The sequence below is a fragment of the Onychostruthus taczanowskii genome, unplaced genomic scaffold (assembly GCF_017590055.1).
Source record: "Onychostruthus taczanowskii isolate IOZ18803 unplaced genomic scaffold, ASM1759005v1 scaffold51, whole genome shotgun sequence".
In the NCBI taxonomy this organism is placed as follows: domain Eukaryota; kingdom Metazoa; phylum Chordata; class Aves; order Passeriformes; family Passeridae; genus Onychostruthus; species Onychostruthus taczanowskii.
Genome location: NW_024502680.1, coordinates 3661755 through 3681919, shown reverse-complemented (window position 1 = coordinate 3681919; position 20165 = coordinate 3661755). Strand labels below are relative to the sequence as shown.

Genomic DNA, 20165 nt, shown 5'->3' with positions numbered 1-20165 from the left:
CAACAGGAGTTTAAATGGAAGGAACCATGTTTTTCTTGATTCACACAATTAGAAGCAACCTCAAGATTTCTTTCCAACATCTGGCATAAGTCACATCTCATTTTATTGCTTCTGGACAGTAATGTTACCAACCAACTGCTTTTAATTCTAATTCATTACACGCTTATCAAAATGTGAACCAAGTTTATTTCTGTGTTCCATTTTTCCATGCATCTTTATCAGTTTTCTACTTCCTGTCCCCAAGAACACCCTTTTCAAAGCCTCACACATTTAGAGACGTAAATGAATTTGTGGCTATAGAGCCTACAGAGCAAGGCCTTCATTCCTCCCTAGCAGTGCCAAAAGGATGCCAGGCCTATTAATGTCATCAAGCAATCAGAGGGAGAACAGAATTAAAAATAAAAAACTCCCAAAATTCTCACACCCAGAGCAGCATGGAGTAAAGGCAGATGGATTTGGGCAGTTTCTCTGCTTTTTAAAATGAGCAAAAAGTCATGTATGGTATTAGTCAATTACAGAAAATGGTTACCACTGAATTTATGTTTTAATGAATTAACCCAAATAAGGCCACAAAGGTAACTGGCATTTAACACAGTAGTATTATTACTTTATCATCTTGTTTGGATATAGTTGTTCCTTTTATATAAAAATGAACCTTGCATTAAGTTTTGACAATTGACAGACTGCAACTTCAATCATGCAACCAAAGCATTTCACACATAACTTCACTAAATCAGACAAATTAGGCTACTCAAACCAAACTAAAACCACCAAACTAGCAAAGCTCGGAGGAAAAAAGTGATGGCTTATATTAAATACATCACTACTTATGAGTAGCTCAATACTACAAGAAAAAAATCTATTTATGTATAATCTTGAGATATTTAATATGGTTTATGCAAAAAATAAAGCTCATTATTAATGAAATGCAGGTAACTAAAACATCCTTGCCTGTTTAATGGGTGTCTTTAGGTGAAGGCAAAGACACTTGGGTGGAACACAGTGAGTTATAAACTGAGTATGGCAAAAGAAAATTATGTTTCCAAATGGGAGCAAAGAAGGTTATAGCAGCAGCCACTTTGCAAAGCCCACGCTGAAGCTTACCAGACACTGCCTGAAGTGGCTGCAGCAGCAAAAGAAAAGGAGTGCTGCACATTTCCTGAGTGTATCCATAGAATACTTCTTTAAACAAGTATTAGTTCTACTACAAAGTACCCACAGACTCTAAAAGAAGCACTTTTCTGGTGTAACAGAAACAGTGGAATGGACAGGAGTTATTTGCACTGCAACAGCTCACAGGAGTTTGTAAAACTCGGGCCTGGAGAAGAACCACCTGCGCCTCCTGAGGCCTCGGAGTGAGGTAAGAACACCTCTGTGCAAAGGCACCCCACCCAGTTTATTGCTCAATGCATCTTTCTTTGACCAGCAAAGCACTTTCACATCTACAATGTATAGATAACTACATTCCTTTTAAAAATTAAGAAGTCCTACTGTCAGTAGTCATCTATGAGAAAACAGCTCTCTGCATTTTTTAATTTGTGTATTAAGAAATCTATAAATGCATCTGAATAAGCACGCCTGTTCAGAAAAACAATCACATCAAATGCAATTTAATGTTACTCCTTTCCCTTTTTGCAGAGTATCAACACTTAACGTCTGTATTCCAAAAGATCTGCCTTGCTTCTCTCTTTTGGGAAAATATGAATTTTTGCTCTGGACACCAGCAGTGGATCCTTCCATGGCTTCCCCTTCCCAAGGAAAGCTCTCTTGGCCTCCTCATCCAGCCTCTTCCCAGTGCAAAAGAATTATGTGAAAACATATATTCTAGACATAAATGTTCAAATTTTTGTCACCTTCAGCAACCATGTTTTAGAAAACAAAATGTATTTTTCAAAAATTAAAAAGAAATTATATTTAAAAAAAAAGAAAAAAAAAGAATGTACACACATATCATTTCTCTATTACACAGAAACAGAGTCAGCCATCCTGGTTAAAGACTGAGCAGAGTGGCAGACAAGTTCCTGAAATCATAAAATTTCCAGGTAGGTGTTACACAGGGGGAAAAAAAAAGGATTCTTCACTTCTCCAAACCATTTAAATAGTCTTCCAATTATTTTATACTAAAGGAGATAGACCCAAAATGATTTCTCTTTTAAACAGAAAATGAACCTGAGCAAAAGGTTTGTTCTCAGTCAGGGTTTCTACATCTTCCTTGCTTCACTCACTGGTAGGAATGGAGCAAGAGCGCTGCAGGTATGCTTAAAACCTGCAAAAGTATCAGAAAATCACATTACCAAAGCCACTGTAAAACCAGCAGCAAGCAAGCTTCTTCCAACCTCATTTTCCTGAACATACACTTGAAATCTGCCAAAACCAATTTCCAAGTCTGTCAATGAATTAATCTCTCACAACAGATGAGATTTGGTTTCTGCTCCGTTCAGATGTCAAGAGTTTCTAAAGAAAAGATTACTCTTACATTTCCTTCACTGCACATAAGGTAAATCCACTCAGAAAACACTCACAAAAACATGAAAAAAACCAAAAAACCACTATGCCAAACTGCAGATGTAGTGAAAACAGATTAATCTGACCAATTCCCCAAATTGCTTTGTGTTTCAATTTCCTACTGCATTGGAAAAACACTTAATCAGCTTCACAAAACCAAATTACCCAATGTCTGAGAATTCTACATCTTTGTGAGACAAAAAAAAAATAAAAATCAAAAATCTCAAGTAATTTTGAGTCCTTTTCTTATTACATGTAGGTTGTACTATTTTTACTTCAGAACAGATTTGAGACAGATTAAGCTGTTTCATTAGAATATAATGGTATCTTTCCCACTGATTATGAGAGAGAATTGGTGGATTAAGCAGGATTATAAAATTAGTTTAAAAACTAGAATCAATAATGAAGTACAAAGTTGCTCAACCTTTTAGTCAAAATCAGACCTCCAACAGCAAAAAAAACTATGTAAGGTTCTTGACCTCTGAATATTTTAAAATATTATTCCCACTTTTGAATTATGTAAAGGCACTGCAGCATGCATTTTTGTGCATTTTTATATGCATATCTCAAGAGATTTCCTACAAGGCATGCAGATGTGTGCACAGGAAGTTTAAACTTAAAACCAAAACCATTCTTACAATGTGAGAGTCCTTAACTATCTACAGGTGCTGGAGGTCCATAATACAGCAAATCAACAAAGTCAAGGCAGAAATACTGCCCTGTGTTATACAACACTGCTATTATGCAACATCCCTATTCTCTGCAGCAAGCACTTTTTCCCTGGCCTCTACTGCTCTGCTCCCAACACACATCTGCAACCATTCTCTATTCTATTCTATTTGTGAACCAAATTTTCCTAGAAATGGGGTTTAAATTCTGACCATCCAAATCAAGGGAAAGAATTTAGTAACTTTCCCCATTCCAGTCATTGTGTTCCAACAGAAAATGTAAAAAAATAAAATGAAAATCTCTTTTTCCATTGAAATTGCAGAAATACACTTCAAGTAATAATTGTCTAAGTCACAATAAACTACTCTGCCCAAAAGCCTCACAGATCTGTTCTTATTTGGAAATACTCCAAAGCTTTTTGTTTTATGCACAGCCCAGAATCTCCTACACTGGCAAGACCAAAAACCTAAAATGCAGCAGCACTTTTTTTCCCCTTTAACTTCAGTTCTGTACTTTCACAATGCCCAGATTCACCAAGAAGTTCAAACCTTCGGATTTTCAACAGAACCTGAATTTATTTACATGCTGTATAGAGTGTAAAAGGACAGAAGGTGCAACATGGCTAAATGGTGTTATGTTGAAGCATTTTTGGATTTAAAGGGTTTATTTATTCCCTGGAGGAAAGGGAGTGCTGATATTTAATAGACAAAAAAGGCCTACAACTTTTAAGTTTCACATAAAAACACACAATGTTCAAGAACTTCTGAAACAGGAGAGCAAATTTACAGACAGATGGAGCTACCTAAAATCGCCATGGAGAGCACCTGCAAACAGCCAGTCTGGAGCTCTCTGTACAGAGACAAGCTTCAGCAGCTGAGCCTGCTTAGCTGCATGTAAGTTACACACACTTTAACTCCTTTAAACACTTCAAATTTTGGATTTCTAGTACTCAAAGACCTCATAATCAAATCACAGATGTTCTTTATTTTATGCTCACGCTGAACCACTGACTCACTGCAAAGCAGACATATTTACAGGAGATCATGTGCTTACATACATCATAAAAACCCTGAAAATACTTCAGTTCACAAGACTCTAGACTGCTTCACCTCTGGCTACAGTACAGAAAATTGCCTTCATGAGTGCAGCAGCCTGGAATCTTTGCCTTTCTGCACCTCACAGAAGCACCTTCTGGGAGCTGCAGTTTCTTGAGCTGTACTTCAAAACATGGAAGCACCTCAGCTAAAATCATGGTTTGCTGCCATGATTTTACTGTTACCAATTGGATACCTTGGCTTTACCTTAAAGTTTACTCACAATATTTTTTTTAATAGCACATTTTCCCTCCCTATAAACTTCCCAAATACCCCTTTATTTCAACTGCTGCTTAGTATTTATCAAGAGGTGCACTGTAACCTAAACTGGCTTTTATTGGGAGTTCCTGCAATAACAATTCATCTCACCTAGCTGAAGACTCACAGTTTGGTTTTCATGCTGAAGTGATTACTGATGCTGTCTTACCTTGGAGCTGCTACTTTGTCAGGACACAAAACTTCAGGAGTGATGTTTAACACTCACAAACATGTCACGACAGATACTAAAAACCTGACTTATGAAAAGCAGTTTAAAAGAAAAAGCCTGTCATCCTTGCTAATGCTAAATATCAAGACACTGTCAGACACTCTTCATCTGGTTATGATATCAAAACTTAGTGAACAGAAGTCACAGCAGAATCTGTGAATGCTCCTCCCAGTTTCACTCACGAAAGTTGCCTTCTTGTGAGGAGAACGCTGCTGTTTCCTGTTCACTGACGGAAGCTCCTGGGCCGTTCTGCGAGCAGCCAGCCATTCTGCAGCTCACACACACCCAGGGGGCTCTGCCTTGCTCATTTCCACGTGTTCCTGGTGAGCCATTCCTCACATCCCTCTTGACTCAAGTACTACCGTTAGCTACACAATGGGATGGACAGGGACAGGGGAGGAGAAAGAGTGAGAAGAGACTCTCAAAAAAAATTCTTCAGAGGACTTTTTTATCGGCAGAAGGGAAAAGGACCAGAAAGACTAAGGCAGTTTGTAGGGCAAAACTGAAGCAGGAAAACACAGCAAATTGTCTTTGCTTCAGGCACAACCTCTTGAAATTCTGATGATTAAGAAAAGAAAGTTCATATAATCTACCAACAGTTTCCTTCTCCTCATTCACACCATGGAACAGAAACACACGTGTGAATATGCTAAATACAGTCGAGTGTCTGAGACCCAAAGAGTTGCAAATTCAATGCTGAAAAGACACCTGAGCCCTTTTAGTAAAATGTGGCAATTTCAAAGAGTAGTAACATGTTACAAAGATTTACTTTTCACAACCTTAATCTGTTAAATGATTACCAAGCATACCCAGAACTCTTGCAACATTTGCTTTTCCATAGAAGAGAAGCTGCAAATATCAACAGAATTTAGGCAATCTTTACTTCATCAGCCCAGGAATGCTCACTCCCTGCCCCTCTCCCCCCTTTAATGTTACTCAGGCCCATCTGACAAAATAATACTGTTAGCCATTCCAGTTTCTGGGTCAAATAAAGGCAAAAGACTGTCTTAATTTTCTATAATTACACAACTGAAGTCTGGAAGGGGTAGCAGGGGGCAGGATGATAGTGCTATCATGTGTGATCCTGTGAAAAAATGTGCCTTTATATGGTGAAAAGTGTGAGAAGGTTAAAAAAACCCCCAAAAAACTAAAAGCAATCTTTTTCAGCAGTTATTAACTGTATTTCAAAGATCCTTTTTCTACTTCTCTCAGCAAAATGAGATTTTATATCTCAGTAGAAACTCCAAGATAAAAGAGCTTTTTATTTTGCTGCATATTTTAATGCTAAAATCCATTCACCACTGGTGTCCGTACCCTAGCCTGTGCACCAGAGCCCTCATCCTCTGGGCACCTCAAGGTTATTTACACACCTTACATATTCAGTGCAAGGAAAGGAGAGACTAAACAACCCTACATCCACACTGCAGAACAAATGGCCTATAACACACTTCTCTACAAGGTTTTCTTCACAATATCCAAGATGATTTTTTAAAGGGATTCTTTATCCTCTTTTCATAAAAAGATGTAGCAGATGCACACATACTTATCAAAGACAGAAATTTCTTATCTGCCCCAACAGCAGAATAGCTAAATTAGCAACTATGTTTATAGCAAAATATGCAAATTAATACCTACAGTTGTTATACCCAGACTCAGCTGATGAAGAGACAACATTAAGCAAAAGTAGTGGAATTGCAGCAAACAATTCAAACATTATTGAATCACACAATGCTGCTAAACAAGGCTGATGAACCCTGCTAATTATCAATGCTCCCCATTTTTTATCTTACTGTTGAAGCCAAGGAGTTTAAAACAGACAAAAAACCCCCCAACAAATCTGATAGAACACCTGCTAAATTAAGGGAACAGTCCAAGAAAACAGCACTTCTAAAACTATTCTGATCAAACAAAGTTCTGACTGCAGATTATTTATGTGAAGATCTCCAGAACAGTGAGTAGCTTCTCACTATCTTCAGTTGAGATATGAAAGTCTAGCATATATGCAAACTATTCTTTTGCCACAGTATGGTGTGGAAGATTAATACATAATCCCTGTTAGTTGGTGGTTAGGCTGGAAACTGTTCAATCCCATGAGGAACAAACTGAAAATAGGAAAAAATAAACAGTGCTGTTTATTGCAGTTTCAGTCTATAAAATTATAGCTATCACTTGAGCAGTCCTAAGCTTTGTCAGAAATTTTCACCTATTTTCAAACATAACCAACCTAGATATTTCTCCTATAACAAGAAACTTTCAATACTAGAACATTTTCTGAAGTGATGGGTGATGTACACACATCTCATACAACTGAAAATTCATTAGAAATGCACTTTCTTTTAACTGGAATCACAGAGCCAGTTTGTTCCAGGAATCTGTTTTCTGATCTTCATTGGCAGATTATGAGCCATGCAATGCCTATATAAGGTTATGTATATATATCTGTGTGTGCGTATATATATATAGACACAAACTGCTAAAAAAACACTTTTAAACTCTTTAGTAAACAGCCTTTGCTTTTACCATTTAGCAGAGTTCAATAAAACCTTCTGTACCAATAAATTTCTCAGTAAAGTCAAGCTCTCACAAAGCATTTCAAGGAGAAAGGGTTGAGTGTCAGATTCTCCCTAAATACAAAAGTCATCCATCTCCCCATGAGAACAACCATTCAGTAGAACAGCACATCACCAGGGAGCTCCAGTTTTGAAAGCTGGAGTTCTCCAGAAGTCTAAAATCCCTTAGCATTTCTTCCCTACTTCTTATCTCTTGTCTTGAGAATATCAGCAAGTTCTCCTGTCAAGAGCAGCATTTTCATCACCAGCTGCAGGTCAGTATTTTCACCTTCTACACAGAAAGCTTGGCAGCAGTGGCTTATATCAGTTAGGAGTCTACAAGGATACTACTAGAAATAGCTACTTCATTTATTAAGTTTAGATTTGCTAAGGAGACCAAAATATTTGCATCCATCCACAGAAAAAGATTGTAAAATATGGTCTGATGACTGATTCTAGTACGACTTTAGCTCCAAACGCTGTAATTGAGAAACAGTGCAAACATTGCAGAATAAACACACTCATTCAGTCTCCTGCAATGCACTCCTCTTCCCTGCAATTCTGCACAATCCCCAACCTTTCCTGTGGTACAACCATAACATTTCACCAGTCTCTGCAAAGAGGTGCAATGGTTTGCTTACAAACATGGTCCAAAGGAAGGAATTTTCAAAGGTAAGTGGTGATTTTTACTGGGATGGCAGAAGGAGGAAAGGGGCAGAGTGGTTGCTGCTTCTTGTGACCACACAGCCTAAGTGCAGCCATAGCTACTGAGGGAATTCCAGCACTGAATTGCTGAGCTGACCCAAATCCAAACTAAAACTGCTGAGACCAAAACCAAAGCAGCCCTGGCTTGAGCCCAAGTGTGTGCTCCCTCCCATGACCCCTCCTTCAAGCCAACATAAACGTCAGAGACCACACTGGCCATGCACCTGAAACACTGCTCACTGTAATGAGACTGTTTTAGCTAACATCGGTCAAAACTCAGAGCAGCCTGGCAGGCTGCTGACTACTGAGAATTCCAGGGAATGACTCCACTGACCAGGAGGAAAGCCAAAGGATCAGAAGCAGGGCCAGCAGGCATTACCACTGGGCAATGCCATGCCAGATGACTGCACAGGCCCACAGCCTTCAGGCTGTAAATCAGCACTGCCATTAGCTGGAGCTGTGCTGCTGCTTAACCAGCGCCAAGAGCAGCTCCTGTCAAACCCAAAACTGCAGCTGAATACTCCTATACCCACAGTAAATAAAATAGGAGTCACTGTGCTGCCAAAACTGCACCATGAACACAAAACTATACCAAACACAAACTGCTAGAGACTTCTTGCTATCCAGTCTCTGGCCTCTTTCAAAAAAAAGGACACATTATCATATTCTTTTATATAAGGTTTCTTTTGGATTGGGGATACCGATTTAAAGGAATCCTCAAATGCTTAAACTGCAGAAACATGGATTAATTAATGCATCCCTGTGTTCATACTGAATTATATAAAACATTACTATAAAGAACTGATCCCTGCCAACAAATCCATAGTTCTAGTGGCAAAACTGCCTTGGCCTATCCTGTCAGACTATCCTGCTGAACTTCATGAACTTCACTCACTTTTGGGTAAAGTCACAGGTGAGTGAGCAAGAGCCACCTAAATTCCAAGCTTCGTGACCAGATGCTTTGGATCAAACCTTGCTACTGCAGACATGACCATAATTTCAGAGATGTGATCTCAGAAGAGCTGATCTGTCAGATCAGGCCAGAGCACGCTGCCTCTCATCGGGCTCCCCAGCACAGCCCAGCTCAGAGCCACGGCAGACACGTGAGGGATTTGCCATCACCTCCTCTTTCCCACCTCACTGCTTCCAGAACCCTGGATGTTTAACATCCAGGTCAAAACAGACTAAAACAAACATCCTATTTCTGCTCACAGAAAGGGTGCCCCTGTACAGCCACCTGCACCACTGCATCAACTTCCAGACAGGCAAAAGAATATTATAATTTTAATTATTTCAAATGGCCTAAAATTATAGGTTGAATAAAATTTACAACTACTCTGATAATATTTTCAAAGCTTCAAAAGTTAATAGATTTTTTTTCAAACCAATATACTTTATTATACTGAAGACTAATTAAACAGCACCAAAGAGCTCATATGGCATGTTATTGTTCATCACATCAAAATCAACTAACAAAGGGAACAGAAAATTGAAAGTGTTCAGATTTAACAACAGGGTATGGAAAAAATCCTATTTAAAGCAAAAATGAAGTTGAAGATAAAGTTCTAACTCTTTTACTGATGGAAAAAAACGATACCAGGGTTACTTGATGCAATATATAAGAGAGGAAGAAATGTTTTCATTTGTGTCTAAAGAATGTGGAAAATTGCTCATACTTTTTTTCATATGTGTTAGAACAGTTCTATGTAACATTTTGGAACAACACGAGCTTCATCAGGGTTAGACACCAGCGATGATCAATATTGCAGAGTCTTTACTGGTGAGAGAAAATGTGCTAAAGCCCCAGCGAGTGGAAGGCTCAGGACAGAGGGCAGCTGTGCTGCAGAGGCAGAAGAGGAGCGGGACCGGCTCAGTGAGTCCCAGCACTGAGTAACGCGGCCTCAGGGTCCCTCCACAGGCAGAGAGAGCCCCCGATCCCTGCACAGCCCGGGCTGGAGTCACTGCAAACTCACTGCCTCGACAGCAAACTGCCAGCAAAAGTGCTGTTACCCCACCAGGGGAACCAGCTCCTGCTTTCCTGCTAGATACACGCTTCCATCCCCATTCCAGGTTTCACAACAACGTGACTGGGACACCCAGCCCCAGAGTGGAGAGCAGCTTGAACCACAAGTGACATTATGAAATGCTGAGTAGCTTTTTAAACACTAGTGAGCAAGAACAGATTGTTGGGAAGTTTAGCAGCACTTGGAAAATAGGGGACCACGGATGCTCCAAACTGAAGTGAAATTACTAGCAAAACACAAATCAAAACCAGCTAGCTATCAAAAGCTCTACTTCTCTGCTCTTACCTTCAGATATTTTCTATGATAAGACGCAAAACCCAAGGTTATTAAAGTTTTAATGTTTTGAAAGACCCTTGGCACATCTCCTCCCCAGCACCATGCTCTAACAATGCTCAGTTTCTGTATCAACCACAACAACCAGGCCTGCAGATCTGTATTTTTACTTTTGTTAACAGAACAATCCAGTATGAGGAATGTAAACATGGCAAGTAAAGAACAAATTCTGTCAAATTCACAAACACACTGCAGATAGTTTCTGGCTTGTTTTCACAAATAGTTTTCTAAATTATAACCTCTATCTGAGCAAGACCAAAATAATTCTCATTTCAAGTGTTACTGAACCAACTCTTGAAATTCCCTAGATACCTGGCCAGCAGATGCACAAAATGAAATATTTTGCATGGAATCATCCCAGTACAGATTAAACTATATTCCTTCCATATGCTACTCAACCTAATGTCTTCTCCAGGAGTGGTTTTTTCAGGTGAGTCAGAAGATTCCTCTGCTAGGGATGGGAACAGAGCAGGAGGATTCTTATCCCCTCCTCAGAGCAAGGTCTCTCTGCTGCAGCAAAAGGAGGCATTTCTAGTACCTCTATCTCAAGCACAGTTTAGGATTGTTAGCCTTTTACTTCCTGTGCTGGTATCACAAAGACAAAACTGATAAGAAATTTTCAATTCCAACAGCCCAAACAGTCCAATATTTACTGCTCCAAGGGACCAACACTTCAGACAACAGGGAATGGCTGTCACTGCTTGCAGTGACTGATATTTACGTCAGAAGGTTTCAGCAGCTCAATGAGTAGCTACTCACACCTAACATTCTCTGCAGCTGAAAGGGTTTTTTTTTTCTCCCCCCAATCTTTCAATACTTTAATCTATTTCTAGTATCTATATTTTCAGATCTCCTCATTAGAACTATTACAACACAACTGAACAAGATGTTAACAATCAGATTTTTGAAACACATTTAATTATTATATAGTCTCAGAGTAAGATGATGGCAGAATATTGCAGCACTTCACTGAGAAGCAAGTGTCAGTTTACTAAAAAAGAACTTAGGAGCCCTGGAGTATTTTGGCACACACTTTTTGGATACTATAAACTCTCTGACATGCATTATTGCCTCTCTTAAAGGCAGGACAAAGCATAAGTTAAGCATAAAAGTTACAGCATTGAATTGAGCATAAAAGAACAAAAATATGCTGCAAGAAGGATGAGGGATTACTGCCTACATAGAAAAACAGATTCCCAAATAGTACCCACAAACTGCAAGCAAGGAAACAATGATGCACAAGACTTGTAGAGCACAGAACTACTTACCTATGACAACTCTGTCAGACAGATGTGTTCAAGCAACTGCTAATATTAAAAACTACTGTATTTGAGACTATTTACTCATAACAAAGAAGACAACAATCAGCACGAGAGAAATAACACGCACCTCTAAGGAGGCAGGAAATTTAACGAGCTCTCTCCAAGGGAAAAACGCTGAGCTATTTTTTTTCAAGTTGAACTCGTCCCCTAGGTTTGCTACCCATGCACAGGCTGATGAGTCCCGGCCAGTGGAACGTGACACCACACGATCAGCAGCCCCTCCACCATGCCAGCACAGGCAAGTGTGTGCTGCACACGGCTGTGTGTTCTTACACCGCAGGGAACACGCTCCAGCAACACTGGGGCTCCACAGTACAAAACGTGAGCAACAGCCCCCTCGGGATCCATAAAAAAAACCGAAAATAATCGTTGCCCGTTCTTTTACCGATGTTTATTAGTGCTACAGAACTAAGACCGTTCTTTACTGGCAATGCAGTTATCTCACTTGGCATCTGAGAAGCTTAAATACTAACCGAACGTAGTATTCTACGTCCGTGGCGTTTTCTTCTCTCCTTAAAACACAGAGAATTACCCATGTAAACAGCCACATAAGTAAAAAATTCGAGGTATCTAACACGGTTCGTAATGGCCAGAGCTTCCCAGTCCTATGTTCAAAGCAGCCACAACCCGACCTCCACTCGGACCCAAGGCGGAGGGAAGAACAGTATTAAGAAATAATAACATTTAAAGAAGTAGAAAAAGCCAGGACTGAGAGACTCGGCCGAAGCCACCGACAGACACCTGTGCAGCAAGGAGCACAGGGGCCCTGCTGTCCGCTTCCAGGCCCGGCCCGCGAGCACAGCCCACCACGGGGCCCGGCCGTGGCGCTGGGCCCCGGCTCGGCTCTCGCCGCTGCTCAGGGCACCCCGGCCCGAGCACCCCCTGTTCCCGCCGGCGGCCCCCGCCCTGCCCCGGCCGCGCCGCTCCCGGGCCGCGGCCTAAAGATGGCGGAGGCGGCCGCGCTTCCCCGGCTGCTCCCCCGCCCCGCCCAATACTGAGCCGCACTCACCGCCCAGCCAGCCTCTCGTACCGGGACTCCGAGGCCCACCGACACCTCGCTGCCCGCCTCGTCCTCCTGGCTCCGGCAAACTCCGCCGTCGCCGCCGCCTCACGACCCGCGGCCGCCCGCCATCTTCCCTCCGCCTCCCCCGCCAGCAGCGCACGCGCCCCACGCCAGCGCGCACGCGCACTACGTCGGGGCACGCGGGCGGGGGCGCCGCGCCTGAAGGGCTCCGGGCGGTAACGCGCGTGCGCGCTTGGGGTGGGGCGCGCGCCGCTTCCGCGAGCCGACCCGGCCGGCGTACCAATCACAGGGCGAGAGTGCGCAGAGCTGCGCGCATGCGCAGTGTGTGGCGGGGCCGCCCCTCGTGTGGTGGAGCGGGGCGGTCACCGAGGGTCCCTCAGAGCCGCCGGGCCGGGACCCGCCCGGGACACTCCCGGGACAGCTTGCCAAGAGGCACTGCCCGCGGCCAGAGCGATAATTGCTTCCCGGCATAGCCGTGTTGTGCGCTGCTCCGGGATAGTTCTCACGCTCACCAAACGCCCAGGCGCTACAAGGCACTCCGCCCGGTGTGGCTCCCAGAAATACCTTTGGAATGGGCTGCCCAGGGAGGCGGTGGAGTCACCGTCTCTGGAGGTGGCACTCAGTGCCTGGCCTGCTTGGCAGGATGGTGTTTGCTCGGAGGCTGGACTCGGTCTCAGAGGTCTTTCCAACCTCATCGATTCCGTGATTCCATTCTCGTCCCCATTACCGGGCTTCAGAACACAAGCAAAACCTACTAATGTCAAGGCTAATAATCTGTTTGTGTAGGATGGTGGGAACTCCTGAGATCATTTACAGATCGCCAGGTCTGTTACACTCCTCCGTAGTCCTAAGGATGCTTACAAAGGCGTCATCAAGTATTCATGCGAGTGTAGATAGAGAGGTGCAGAATGGCTTTTTTCCCTGAATTAGTTGTGATTAAGACCTAAGAATCTGTGTGTTTAGATGAAAATGTCTTAAAGCTGCTTGAACAGAAACATTTTGCAGAGCAAACCTGGTTCAGCAGGGGCAGCTACTGCGAAGCATATGCTGTGTCCAAAGAGGACACTAAGCTTTATAAAACAAAGCTTCGCCACCTTGGTTTTCCTTCTTCTGTTAGAATTACTCTGACCCTGGTAAAGCTGCATGTGTGGTTTATAGGCTTGAAGGAGCCACTGCCACCCCAGCTCATACACAAATCTGTTTGAAGTACTGTGCTCCAGGTGAGGTGAGCACAAACAGTTGTCACATAGCAGTACAGCCTCTCAGCACAGCAGCAACACTACATTTCTAGTAAGACCCAAAATGATATTTTATTTCTCTCTCTTTTGCAAGATCAGTGAGACTATTGCTTATCATCACAAACAGTGTCTTAACACATCTGTCTACCTCTTCTCCCAATGTTCTTTCCTGCAAAATTTTCCTTCTTTCAGGTGGGGTGATAAAATTACAAGACTTGAAAGGGCTTGTTTAAGAAGCTTATCCTGCACAAAAGAACATTCCTTTCAAAGGGAATAACAAAAGCTAACAACCTGTGAATCTCCCAGCAGCTGAGCTCTGGTAGCACTGGGTGTGTGATCCCCACGGGCTGCACCAGGAGCCAGCCCTCCACTGTGCCCCATTATTTATGGTTTGGTTCCATCTCAGTCTTAGGGCAGTCAGGAGCCTAGTTAAGGAGTCCATCCCTCCAGGGGTGGATACCTGGCTGTGTTAACATCAAAATTATTTGGTTTCTTGACCTTTTTTTTTTCTGTAGCAGGATACAGATTGGGTGTCTGCAATCACTTGGCATAGAACAGGGGAGCAGAGAGGGAGATGCTGCTCCAATGCTTTCTCACTGTGATTGCAGTAACACCTCTGATCTGTCCTAAACTGCACTGGGGTGATTACACTCTTGGAGCTCCCAGGTCTCCAGGATCTATTCATCAAAAAGCTCCTCCTTAACCAAATCATAATATGTACCTAATATTTATAAAACACACAACTTTAATTAAAAATATCTTTTAATTTACACTAAACAATAATAGAAAAATATTGAAGTTGTAAAAATTCACTGTCCCGATCAAACAATAAAACAAACAAACAAAAAACACCACAGATATTGATGCTGTTTATCACTGAACCTTCTGAGAACCAAGAACAAGTTTCCACATCCTTTAGAAGTTCCCAAAAAACACAAAATCACATCTACCTTTCCGCTAAAAAACCAAAAACATTGAAAATTTACAACCTGGGGAGAGGGATTAGGGAAGAAACAAATACTTGAGCCACTGGGAAAAGGCCTTCCAGGTTCTTTGCTCTCACAATTCAGGAGATCCTTGCCAGCATACACGTGGAACAAACCAAAAGGACAATGCTGATCTCCAGTCTGAATGCACCTGTGGCAACACAGCACTGCAGCCCCCTGCACCCACAACTACCCTCGCTCAGCTGGGAGCTGGACTGACCCAGAGGGCTGAGAAACAGCCCAGGTCCTCAGGACTTTCTGCTCAGATAGAGGGGCTGAGGGTTAACCTTAGTACTGGAAGCTGCGTTTAGTCTGAATGTCGTCCAGAATCTGCTGTAATTCTTCATCTTCAAAGCGGCCCTCCAGGCTGCAAGGCAAGAGCAATAAGGAGACATTAAAGGTTTCAGAAACAAGCTCTCCCCCTTGATTCACTTCAGTCATAACTCTCTCCTGTCAGTCTCAACACACCATCACCCCCTGTGTGACCACCAGGAACCACCTGTATCACCACTGTACCAAGAGTGCTCTAATCCCTGCGCACTGCTTCTTCCTCACATGACAAAACTCCTTGTTCCCAGAACCTTCTGCTGACTAATTTCAAAAGGTGTTTTCAAAAAAGGCATGGCAGGTGTAAGCAGACCTCTGTATGAAGTCCATATAGCTGCATGCTCATAAGCCAGTCCATTCTTGCTATGAAATTTAACATAAAATCATGGAATGGTTCGGGTTGGAAGGGACCTTGAAGATCATCTCATTCCAACCCTGACATGGATAGGGACACATTGCACCAGACCAGGTTGTTCAGAGCCCCATCCAGCCTGGCCCTGGACACCTCCAGGGATCCAGGGGCAGCCACAGCTGCTCTGGGCACCTTCTGCCAGTGGCTCACCTCCCTCACAGGGATGAATTTCTCCCTAGTATCTAATTTAAATCTACTTTCAGTTGAAGTAATTCCCTTGTGCTGTCACTACTCTTGTAAAAAGTCTCTTTCCATCTTTCTGGTAGGCTCTTTCCAGGTACTGGGGGCCCACAATTAGGTCATCCCAAAGCCTTCCCTTTTATATAATGACAAATAAGGAAAAAACTGTAATTCAGATGAATGTTTCATTCCCTCCTCTGTCTCAGGCCATGAGGTAACCAATCAAGACATGAAGAAGCAACTGCTCTGCCCTACATTATCCACAAAGCAGTTCATTTGCTCCAACAAAAAAAAAACTCCAAACAAACACAGCCAGCTAAGAACCCCAATTTAAGAGGTTTACACTTGATCCAGTAAAAGCTCTCAGAAGTACATAAGTGACATGTACAAAGTGTACTGCTGTCAGATCAACAGGCAGGGGAAGAAAGACCAAGACCAAATGTTTTTCCAGCAAGGGAGCTGGATTGAAGAGAGAGTTCCAGGGCATGGCTGGCTTTAGGCACAGGAAATGACAGCAGCCTTTGTACAATATGTAAGTGCTTACCTAGGAATCAGAGCTTTTGCTTCCTCAGCTGTCTCAGGACACAAGTTAGCCAAACATGCCAGTTCAAACTTATGGAGCTTCTTCTGCAGCAGTAAGCTGTAAGGGAAGACAACAATTTGATGGAATTACAAGACAGAAATATAAAGGAGCTTAAACTGAAGCAAATGCTTCTCTTTTTGCACATTGCTTCTGGCACTGAAGTAATTTTTTTCAGGAGAAAAGCCTCATTATATAAATGCATAGAGGAAAAAATAAAATCCTATCTGCTAACTCCACCTCCCCTGAATTATTCTGCAAAGTCTACAAAATCCTCCCATTTAATGCAATCAGCTGTCAGTGAAATACTGAAAACAAAGCACTTCAGAAGGCTTGACCTGGACAAAGTATAACCCTTCATCAAGAACTTCTTGCTTTGTTAGGGAGCCAAGACTCAATTAAAGAACAAATCACTCAACATCACTAAGCTGTAATTTTGTTAAAAAATGCAGGTGTTGAAGTGGTAGTGCTGCTGCCTATTTCTTGTCCCCAACAAACCTCTCCTGTGGAAAAGCAGGCTGAGTTAACATTCAGGCAACCCAGTCAAACCTCCACTCAACATTCACTGCAACTGGCTCAGCGATAGAGGCAAGAAAGGCTCTTTTGCAAGGTTTTATTCCAGCGGAATAACACAGTAGCTGAAGGGAAACCTGGCTAGAAAGAGAGCAAACCACGTGCAGCAGGCAGCTTAAGAAAGGGAAGGGGAAGGTAAGAGCTAAGGGCTGGCCTCCAGGGAAAGGGGGGTGGCCACCAGGGATGCCAAGCCAGGGAGGAGACGGGAAGGAGAAACCAGAGGAAGCTGTGACACAAAGGTCCATTTGGGAGTGTTTTTCCCCGCAGGAGGGCTAACTCTGGTAAGTAGTTTGTGATGTTTCCAGGGCTGGGGACTTGGGGATTGACCTAGGGGAGAGAGTTCATGTGGCACTACACTTTTGCAAAGCAGGACCGGCGTGAGGGATCCAGTTCTCTAACGCAGCGTCTGTTGCGGCCCGACCTCGCCGCTCACCTGCGCACGCTGGCGATGGTTTCGCGGTTTTTGAAGCGGCTGAAGCGTGCCGTGTAGTTCAAGGTTTTCATGAAGACTTCCGAGAGCTCCTGCTCGTCCTCCGCGCTCTCGTTCTGCTGCTTGCGGTGCTCCAGCAGCATGTGCACCTCGGAATTCAGCAGAGTTTCCGCAGTTTCAAATTCTGCGGGACGAACGAGGGAACGCCGGCATGGAAAGGGGTGTTTGAAAAGGGGAATTGCACAAGTTTTGTGTGGTACTTAGATCTGGCTAATAAAGAAGTGGAAATGTCTTTCATGTGAGCTCTTTCACCAGCGGCTGGGCAGCATTTCATACTGAAAATGCTGATAAAAATTACACTTTCAGTGACAGTCCATATATTTTACACCTGCAGCCCTAACATTCAGATTTTTTCCTATTTGTGCAGTATGTTTTCTTCACCCAATTTCGGCAGAAGTAATGCATGACTTGATACAGAAAAAAATATCTAGAGCTCTGAAATTCCACAAAATTTAGAAGCGATGCCACAGTCTTCAGAAGTTTCTGAGCTCTTGAAGTAAATATGAATGCTGTTGAATGTTTTAAAAAGGCTTCATTTACTTGAAAAGTTAATTGACCTGACTGAAATTTTATTATCAGAGAAAAAAAATTTAACCTATTTAAAAAATTCTCCCCCCCTCTTTAGCCAACTTTGAATTAATTCATCATCACCATAACCACTATAAGTATTCCAACACCAAGAACATCTTTCAACATCACAGTATGAGCTGTTCAAAGCAACAGGGTCAGCGGCTGCATCCCAGAGTGCCTGACAGCACTGTTTTATACAAGCAGATACAGGGACTGCTAGAAAGGGCCTGGCAACTCTTATTTTGCATTGAGCAGTGAATCAGCTTGGGCTAAACATGAGATTTTAGCATTAAAAAAACCTGAAAAAATAGTCTTTCAGAACTTTCCTATTGTTCATAACTCAACAATGCAGCAAGGTGTCCATTTCAGCACGCTGTCCATTTTTCCCCCCCTCCTTTTTTTTTTTCAGGGTGGCTCTGAGATGTAAAAACATTTCCAGAATTTATACTGAATTAATTTTCTGAAAAAAAAAATACACAGTAAACAAATGTCTATGATTACCAACTGTGGATCTGTACAGCTGGTTTCCTAACTGCAGCAGTATTCACAAATTTCCAGAACAGCTTAGGTTGGAAGGGAACTCACAGCCCATCCAGTGCCAACCCTGCCATGGCAGGGACACCTTCCACTGTCCCAGGTGGCTCCAAGCTGTGTCCACCCTGGCCTTGGGCACTTCCAGGGATCCAGGGGCAGCCACAGCTGCTCTGGGCACCCTGTGCCAGGGCCTCAGCACCCTCACAAGGAAGAACTTCTGTGAACAAACATCACTGAAAAAGCTTATATCAAAAACCAATAACCTTTCCACTATAACCTGACAGGACTTTTTTTTTTTTTTTTAAATACCCGACACACACGTTGCGGCCCACCTAACGAACCGCCTAAAAATCATGAGATCCTTAAATATATACAAACCACTTATTATCCTGATTTTTAATACTCGGGGCTTAGTAGCTGCTGGAGGGGCGCTGAGCAGCGCTCCGGTGCAAGGAGCCGCTCGGCGAGGCTCGTACCCTACAGGCGGCCGCTGCCGGCCTCCAAGCACCACCCGACCCCCGACCCCGGGCTCCTCGCCGCTCCCGCTCGCACCTTTGGGGAAGACGAGCTGCGAAGCATCCTCCTCCACGTCTGCCGTCCGCGGGTCACTGCCGCCCGCCGCCATCACCGGAAAGCCACGGCGGAAAGGGCGGCCCCGCCTCACGGGAGGGCGGGCGGCTCTCTGGGCGGGGCAGGAACGGCTCTGCCGGGGTGAGGGCTGAGGGCTGTGCCCCGGTGAGGGGCGGGAACGGCTTTGCCGGGTGAGGGCTCTGCCTTGGCGAGGGGCGAGAACGGCTCTGCCGCGGTGAGGGGCGGGAACGGCTCTGCCCGGGTGAGGGCTCTGCCCCGGTGAGGGCTCTGCCGGGGTGAGGGGCGAGAACGGCTCTGCCCGGTGAGGGCTCTGCCTCGGTGAGGGGCGAGAACGGCTCTGCCGGGGTGAGGGCTGAGGGCTCTGCCCCGGTGAGGGCTCTGCCTTGGCGAGGGGCGAGAACGGCTCTGCCGGGGGGAGGGCTGAGGGCTGTGCCCCGGTGCGGGGCGGGAACGGCTCTGCCCACCATGAGGGTTGAGGGCACGGCTGCTTCTCCTCTCTCTGAAGGGCGGGCGGCCGGTTCTACCCTGGGCGCTGCTGAGGATAAAAGAGCTCGGTTGCCGTTGTGGGGCACTGAGGAGAAACAGCGGGAGCAGGGAGATTGAGTGTTCTCTCAACAAAACAGCCCTCAGAGGTGCGTTTAAGCTCGCTTAGTAATTAGCTGCTTTTAGAGAGAGAAAGCAGCGGGATGCTGAACGTGGTATGTATGAACAGAGGGCAAATAGCTGTGACAGACCAAGACTCTGCAAGTCCCGAGCAGGAGGGTGTAGCCAGGTGGGGCTCGGCCTCTTCCCACAGACGACGAGAGGACACGGTATTAAGATGGGCCAGGGGAGGCTTAGGTTGATTATCACGAAGAATTTCTTCACTGAAAGGGTGAATGGACATTGGAATGGGCTGCCCAGGGAGGTGGTGGGGTCACCATCCCTGGACGTGTTTAAGGAAAGGTTGGAGGTGGCACTCGGTGCCATGGT

The 20165-nt window shown here is 44.0% G+C and overlaps 2 protein-coding genes across 9 annotated transcripts in view; both read right to left on the bottom strand.

The window, feature by feature from the left end:
- The window catches only part of WDR33 (WD repeat domain 33), a 69022-nt gene extending 56153 nt beyond the window's left edge, over window positions 1–12869 (bottom strand). For 3 of the 8 annotated variants that reach the window (XM_041416330.1, XM_041416329.1, XM_041416328.1), the window contains exons 1-2: window positions 12698–12866; window positions 4938–5123 (exon numbers count right to left, since the gene is read on the bottom strand). In XM_041416330.1, coding sequence (XP_041272264.1) covers window positions 4938–5022 — 85 coding nt within the window. In that variant the 5' untranslated portion in view covers window positions 5023–5123; window positions 12698–12866. Of the gene's footprint in view, window positions 1–4937; window positions 5124–12697 lie in introns of all 8 variants that reach the window. The other 5 variants (XM_041416323.1, XM_041416326.1, XM_041416327.1 and 2 more) reach the window with 4 other exon arrangements.
- Window positions 12870–14699: 1830 nt separating this feature from the next.
- POLR2D (RNA polymerase II subunit D) lies at window positions 14700–19278 on the bottom strand. The gene is made up of 4 exons (XM_041416145.1): window positions 19155–19278; window positions 17442–17622; window positions 16400–16495; window positions 14700–15303 (listed from the first exon to the last, which is right to left on the bottom strand). The coding sequence occupies exons 1-4, from the start codon at window positions 19225–19227 to the stop codon at window positions 15225–15227; spliced, it is 429 nt and encodes a 142-aa protein (XP_041272079.1). The 5' UTR covers window positions 19228–19278; the 3' UTR covers window positions 14700–15224.
- Between the last annotated feature and the right edge of the window lie 887 nt (window positions 19279–20165).

Bases quoted from the DNA above. Each gene is read 5' to 3' on its own strand.
- POLR2D (XM_041416145.1), bottom strand. From the start codon at position 19,227: ATGGCGGCGGGCGGCAGTGACCCGCGGACGGCAGACGTGGAGGAGGAT. The intron at 17,623-19,154 runs GTGCGAGCGGGA...TTCGTCCCGCAG, and splicing joins GCAGCTCGTCTTCCCCAAAG to AATTTGAAACTGCGGAAACT. The intron at 15,304-16,399 runs GTAAGCACTTAC...CTTGCCTTGCAG, and splicing joins GCAAAAGCTCTGATTCCTAG to CCTGGAGGGCCGCTTTGAAG.